At 44.0% G+C, this 7,500-nt stretch overlaps 1 protein-coding gene across 13 annotated transcripts in view; it reads left to right on the top strand.

Annotated features, from left to right (window-relative positions):
* LOC143021708 (muscle LIM protein Mlp84B-like) overlaps nucleotides 1-7,500 on the top strand; it is a 101,885-nt gene that overhangs the window by 44,127 nt on the left and 50,258 nt on the right. For 2 of the 13 annotated variants that reach the window (XM_076179364.1, XM_076179359.1), the window contains exon 5: nucleotides 5,330-5,426. The exons of the other annotated variants lie outside the window; for them this stretch is intronic. In XM_076179364.1, coding sequence (XP_076035479.1) covers nucleotides 5,330-5,426 — 97 coding nt within the window. The remainder of the gene's footprint in view (nucleotides 1-5,329; nucleotides 5,427-7,500) is intronic. 13 annotated transcript variants of the gene reach the window in all.

Here is a 7,500-nt window from a genome sequence, read left to right as displayed (position 1 = left end):
CTACGTTTTTCTTTCTTTCTTTTCTTCGTGTGGTCACTTACACAGCGAGGGTTAGGTATCACCCGGCAGTAAACTCACCGCCACCCGCCAGGGAAATTTGTAAGCCGGCTGCTGAGAAACCGGGCCCCATTTAGTGCCTTTGGGGGGACCTCGCTCCTCACTGCCGAGCTCGGGCGCCAAATCTTTGGGCTCCGGCCGGGCATCTTTGGAGTGAGGGGGGAGGGGGGGAGGGGAAAGGGGGGAGGGGGAGGGAAAGGGGGAGAGGGGGAGCTCACTTAGTGTCTCTAAATTCCTCGTGATCATATCACAGAAAATGGTTCCTTGGGTTGCCCTCTTGTTGATACAGGTCGACATTCACTACCACCACCACTCCTATTCCTATTCCTCCACCATCTCCTTTAACTATTACTACTCCCTCACCTGTTATTCTTCACCACAGGCTCCTACAGCATCTCCCTCTTCTTCTCCATCAATTTTCATTTCCTTTCTCTTCCTTTCTCCCTTCTTCCTGTCCTCTCTCATGAAAAAATCCTTTCCTTCTTCAACGTTCTTCTCTCAGGTTTCTGTCACGTTTATTTTGCCATCTACCCATCTCACTTCCGTCTTTTTCTCTCCCTTTCTCTCTCCTATCTCTCACATCTTTCCACTTACTCTCTTCCTTCTCCTTCTCTTTTCATTCCCTTCCTTTCTCTTCTGGACTCATTCTTGTCTCATCTCATTGAGGTTCACGCCTCCCCCTTTCTCACAGTTCTTCTTCCTCTTCTCCTCGTCTCTCTTCTTCTCACGTCTGTCTTCCACTCCATTTCTCCTCTTCCAACCTCACCTTCTCTTCCTCCTACCTGACTTTCTCCTCTTCCTCCTCCTCCTCCTCCTCCTATCTCACGTCATCTTCCTCTTCTTCTCCTCTTCCTCCTCCAACACCTCGACTTTCTATGGCCGCTCTAGCAGTACTCTGCACGTTTTGTCTATATTTGGGCATTTCGGTGCAAGAATCGTTTCTGTATGACGACACTGAACGTATTAACATGCGGGGTCCTTGCACCCCAAGGTGGTTGTCTACAGTCAGTCATAAAGAGTCTGTAGGGTGGGGGTGTTGGTGTTGGGGGTGGGGTTGTTCTGATTGCGCTCGTTGTCCGGGTTCAAACCCTTTCTGGACGGATAGTTACTTGTCCATGTATCGATTAGGTTACATCCTCAGTACATAACTCTATTGTATGTGTCTACATGTACTCTCTCCTGGGGCTATACACCTAACCATTGTCCAGAAAGAGTGGAGCTTCGAGTGGCTTGTGTGTGCATAAGTAGTCCTATAACGAACTTTAGTGATTTTCTGTACGATGGGGAGCTTTGTTTACAAGGCTAAGATTGAGATAATTAGTATTTGCATATGATGTAAGAAAATATAATCTATTGGTTCATAACAATGTGTAATTACGGGTCTATTTGTGAGCATATTCGTTCGACCAATGACGCAATGAGGTATTCATAAACTCGTTCACATTCACATGTACAGGAATGTACACACGCATGCACACACACATACACACACACACACACACATACACACACACACACACACACACACACACACACACACACACACACACACGCACACACAGATATGTTTATATATAAGTATAGACATATATGATCACGCCTGTACACATGCATATACACACGCACACACACATATGCATACAGGCGCACATTTAAATGAACACACGTACACATACACACACAATCAAAAACTTGCACATGGATATCTAGACCATATGCATAATACAGCTTACACACAGCTGCAGAACATTGGCATGCATCCCAACCCGCACAAGAACACTCGCAAACAATCCAGCCACATGGGGCACGCTCACTGACACCGGCAGGCCGACATGTAAACAACCTTAGGCGCCGACGGTCTGCGTGTGTACAACCTTCCACGCACACATACGTGCAGACCCTCCCGTACATGTACACGCACAGGCCACGCTGTACACATACAGGCCGTCCTGTACATGTACACATTCTAACACAGGCCGAGGCGGTTGTATTTGTGTCTTGTTGAACGCCAGCCGAACTTCCTCTCGCTACGCTATTTATACAACAGGCTGCCTGTTCGTCCCAGAGCGTCCCGTCTATTTATACATTAGCACGCCCACATTTTCTCCTTCTCCCAAACAGCCCCCCTCCCCCCCAAACAGGCCCCCCTTTCCCCCCCAGTGCTAGATCCCACAACTCTTCCCCTGGGCCCTGTTCACACTAGCGGTTTGAACCGCGGCGGGTCAATAATAATGTAAGTAAATGAAGGCGTTCACACATAACCGCGCAGTTTTTCCTTGACTTTGCGGTACTGCCGCGGTTTCCGAGCGGTTCAAACCGCTAGTGTGAAAAGGGCCTTAACTTCCCCCAACCCCCAAACGCTAAGACCCAAATCTCATTCTCTCCCTGTCTTGTTAGAGCCCATATTTCCCTAACCCCTATCCCCCCTAATCCTTGTATAACCCAGGCTTCCTTCCATGTCTCCCACTGAAGCCCAAATTCCCCTCCTACCGCCCCCCATACCAAACCCTATTCCCGTTGAAGAAACCCATTCTTTCCTACTAAACCCTAACTCACCCAATCCCGCCGTAAATATCATGACCCAACCCAAAACCACCCCTAACCCACCTTTAAAAAAAGGGTTTCCCCCCCAACTCCATCCCCCTGTTAATCCCCCTTCTTCTAAATCCTAAATCCCCCATATCCCTACCTAACCCCCACCCCCCACACGTGTACCGCTGTGGTGTGGTGAACTTCGATCTCGAGTCATACACCCAAAGGCTCTGGCTCGATCCCCAGCAGTCCAGAAAACACTAAAGGAAAAGGTCACATGGGTCAGCGTCTATAGAATATTACAATTCTATGTGCCTATAAAGGTGTAACAACAATAGCTGATGACATCGGGCATTTTGATAGTTTAGTAAATATTAACGACCTACAGGGGCTTAGAAGTTTACCATCTTCACTTGAATATGACAAACTAAAGAGAGGGCAGTTAATGGGTATATAAGAATTAGGTATATATACAATCGTCTGGATTAGAAAAATCGAAAAATAATATTGAGACCTGATAGAAAACGTTCCTACCCTGACCTCTACATGGGCAGTCTGTACACATACCGTGAGGCAAAATGTCCTTCTTCACCTCCTTCTCCTTCTCCTCCTCCTCCCCCTTCTTCTCCTCCACCTTCTCCTCCAGAAGTCCAGATGAGAATCAAGCCTCAGCCAGGCATATCAGCCCCCTCAAAATTCGCTCCTTCCACATGTTTTTGTTATTGTAATCATTAATGTAGATATAAATTTTATCGTTATTACTATATCATCATCATCAATATCATCATCATTATTATCATCATTATCATGATCATCATAATCATGATCATCATCATGATCATCATCATGATCATCATCATGATCATCATCATGATCATCATCATGATCATCATCATGATCATCATCATGATCATCATCATGATCATCATCATGATCATCATCATGATCATCATCATGATCATCATCATCATGATCATCATCATGATCATCATCATCATGATCATCATCATGATCATCATCATGATCATCATCATCATGATCATCATCATGATCATCATCATCATGATCATCATCATGATCATCATCATGATCATCATCATCATCATCATCATCATGATCATCATCATCATCATCATCATCATCATCATCATCATCATCATCATATTATCACCATTATCATTGTTAAAAAAAAATCATTATTATTATTATTATTATTACTTTCATTATTATTTTAATTATTTTCATTATTATTTTAATTATTTTCATTATTATTTTCATTATTTTCATGATTATTTTCTTTATTTTTATTATTATTTTCATTATTTTCATTATCATTTTCATTATCCCTTTCATTATCATTTTCATTATTATCATTATTATCATTATTAACATTATTATCATTATTATCATTATTATCATTATTATTATTACTATTATTATCATCTATTACTATTATTATTATTATTGATTACTATTATCATCATTATCATTTACTACTATTATCATTATCAATACAATTACTATAACTATTACTGTTATTACTATCTAACGGGAGGGGTAATCAACGTGATTGATCACGCCGTTTTCTGTTCGCAAACCAGACAGACGCCTCCTCCTCCTCACTTCACCCCACCCCCCATCTCATCCTCCCTACTCCCAAACCTTCCACCCGCACTCCTTACCTGCAAATACTGTCCCCAGGATAAAAAAAAAAAAAACTAATTAAATGCACGTGCTCAAAAGGGACGAAGGGAGTAGAGTAGGGATGAGGTATCGAGGGACGCTCTTGAGGGAATGTAGTGGGAAGAGGGAATACCAGTGGAAGGGAAACGGGATGAGGAGAGATAAGGAAGGAAGACAAGCTTTGAGTGGTGAAGAGGGACACCTACCCTGATGATAGTCTGCGAGGCAAAAAGATTCATAATAAATCTTGCCTTCTCAATTATATCTTTATAGACATACACGCAATGCACATGCAAAATATACACACGTGCATGCACACACATACGAGTACATACACAGTTACACACACTACCGAAGTGCTTTCTCTTGCTGCATTGCCTTTAATCCAAGCGATGGGGCGGGAATCAGGGATGATACTTCATCCACGAGATGCTAAGAAGGGAGGGGGTAGTGAATGGGTGTGGGATGCGTCTGGGATAGGTGTAGAGTGGGAATTTGTTTAGATTCATTGCCCAAAACTCCCCCAGAAAATCCCTGAGGTAAATCCCCAGAAAAGACCCGGATTTTTTTTTTCTTAAAAAAATCTTTTTATCTTCAAATTTTGGGATATTTTCTTCCCTTCATTTGAATTAAAAAAAAAATGTTTTACAGCTGTTCTTGACAAAGACCTCCCCCCACACGTGCCTGCTACCCCTCTCAAGCAGCCCTGTTACGGGTTGCCAACTCACAATGTTTTTTTTTTTTTTCGCTTTTTTGGTTTCAGGTTTTCGAAAAAAGAAACAAAAATAGATCCTTCGCCATCAACGAATCCCCGGAGCAATGGTCACGATGACCGGTCCGCTGTCATTAACGGTTTTTAATCGTTGGCATGGTGACCGTTAATTAACGGTCACCGCAAACGACATTTGACGGTCAATACAGCAAAATTCGCGGAACTGCGATACAGTTACCTACACATCTGGTGTCCTTCTCTTAATCTCTCGTTCCTCCCGTAACACTTTGGGTCAAGGTTCCTTAATGTAATATCCGTCGTCCCCTTCTTCGTCCCCGCCTTCAGGAGTGGCACAAGGGTTGCTTCAAATGCCGCGAGTGCAACCGGCAGCTCGACTCAATGCAAGCCTGCGATGCGGACGACGGTGACATCTACTGCAAAGGTATCACGAAGAACCTCGCCTCCTTCAGGAGACGACCTCTCTCACGTTTCTCACGAAGTCGCTCTCATTGGTAGAAAAAAGAACCCCACCAGTAGACAGAAGGACCTTACCAATGGACAGAAGGTCCTTACCAGTAGACAGAGGGTCCTTACCAGTAGACAGAGGGCCCTTACCAGTAGACGGAGGGTCCTTACCAGTAGACAGAAGGTTCTTACCAGTAGATAGAAGGTCCTCACTAATAGAAAGAAGATCCTTATCAGTAGACAAAAAATCCTTACCAGTAGACAAAACATCCTTACCAGTAGTACAGAACGTCCTTACCGGTAGATAGAGGAACCTTTGAGAGCGACTTCTTCGTAGATGGTCTCAACCCCACCCCCCCGGCTATAGAGCCATTCTTCAGTAGGATCACCCCATTTAGAAGACCGAGGCTCCCCATATCCCAACCCCCATCGGTAGACCAAGTTCACCAACCTTAAAAAAAAAAAAAAAATCCCCCCACTCCCACATAGTGGGAAGTGAGACACCCCTGGTAGGGCAAGGCCTTGTCAGTTACTTTAAACTGCTGGTTTTTTTTATTTTAGTTGATTTTTTTCACTTTATTTATTTATTGACCGTTGCTGGGTCGTCTCCCCGCCTGGCCAGGGCTGTCAGGAACCAACGCGACATAGCCCGCAGCGGGTCCCGGGAATCGAACTCACGACCATTTGCTCATGAGTTCGACACTGTATCCACTGGGCTACCGTGCGACCCATTACGCTAATCAATTATATAAATTCTTCCAATCAGTAGTACAAATCAGCCTTCCCGCAATCCGCACCTGTAGAGGAAACCTCTTTATCGGTAGAAAGAAGCTCCTACCAATTAAATGAAATAGACCACTATCAGTTGGAAAAATCTCTTATCAGTAATAGATTTCCCCATCAGTGTCAAGATTAACTTATCAGTAGAAAGACGTTTCTTATCTGGGGAACAGCTTTTAATCAGCAAAAAGAGCCTTGTTATCACTTGACACTCCCATACCAGCATAGGTAATTCCCCATATAAAGAAAAAAATAAGATAGATAAATAGATAAATAAACAAAGAAAATACAGGATCCCCCTTACCAACAGGGCATTAATCCCCACAAGTAAAGCAAAAGCCATGACCCAACCCATTACTGAGGACACTCTCAAGTTCGATATTCCTCTGCGACTTCGAAAGAAACTCCTTAATTCGTTCATAGAAGTTTCCTCATCACCTGACTGAGGTTTTCTTACAGTGAAACAAGACGCCAGCTCACCCCCACCATCCTATAGGCAGAGAATCCTATTCTCCTCCTCCTCTCCCGTCTAAGTAACCATAGCAACGGGTCCTGATCGACGCGTTACCAAACACATGTACCCACCCGTAGTGTATACGTCTTCATCCTCAGACTACTTTATGTGCACGACCCTCGGACAGTAAGGGTCATGTGGCTATTGCAGTTGTATAGGAAATGCGACCTTATGTGGAAAAAGGTAAACAAACTATCAGAGGGATCTTGTTCGTCGTTCGTGGAAGAGGTGAGAAGGTTTCTGCCTGTCTCACTTCCTCACCTTCTCACTCTCAATCACTCCCGAAGATGTTCCGGAGTAGAGGAAGAATCCACTTATCCCATGTGGATAGACCACTGATCCAGAATACTAATCCACCACTTAGAGACTATTCGTTCTCTTCCATCTGTTTATTGTTGAAGTTGTCTGCCTTTCCTCAATAAGTTCATTTCCGGGAGAATCATCCGGAAGGACGCGGGCCCTGGAGCACCTTCTGGTAGAGAACAACATCCACCTCCACCTCCTCATCCTCCCTCACGGAAGACAACCCAGGAGACCAAAAAGCAGATGGTCTTTCTAAAGGTCACATGAAATATTCCTTAACCTTTCAAAGATGATCTATTCTAATGCCGACACTCGGAGATTCCATTTACTAGGCCCGAAGCCACCTGTAAGGTAGGTCAAAGGTCAGTGGAGGTGAATAGGGGTCAAAGGCGACTTATTTCATGATGGTTCCGACGCCGCTTTTAGGAGATTTCTGTAAGAATCTGAAGTGGCC

This window comes from Oratosquilla oratoria, chromosome 42 (genome assembly GCF_046742065.1).
Source record: "Oratosquilla oratoria isolate Oo_2021 chromosome 42, ASM4674206v1, whole genome shotgun sequence".
Classification (NCBI taxonomy): domain Eukaryota; kingdom Metazoa; phylum Arthropoda; class Malacostraca; order Stomatopoda; family Squillidae; genus Oratosquilla; species Oratosquilla oratoria.
The sequence above is the reverse complement of the archived record's forward strand: the minus strand, read 5'-3'. Positions and strand labels throughout refer to the sequence as shown.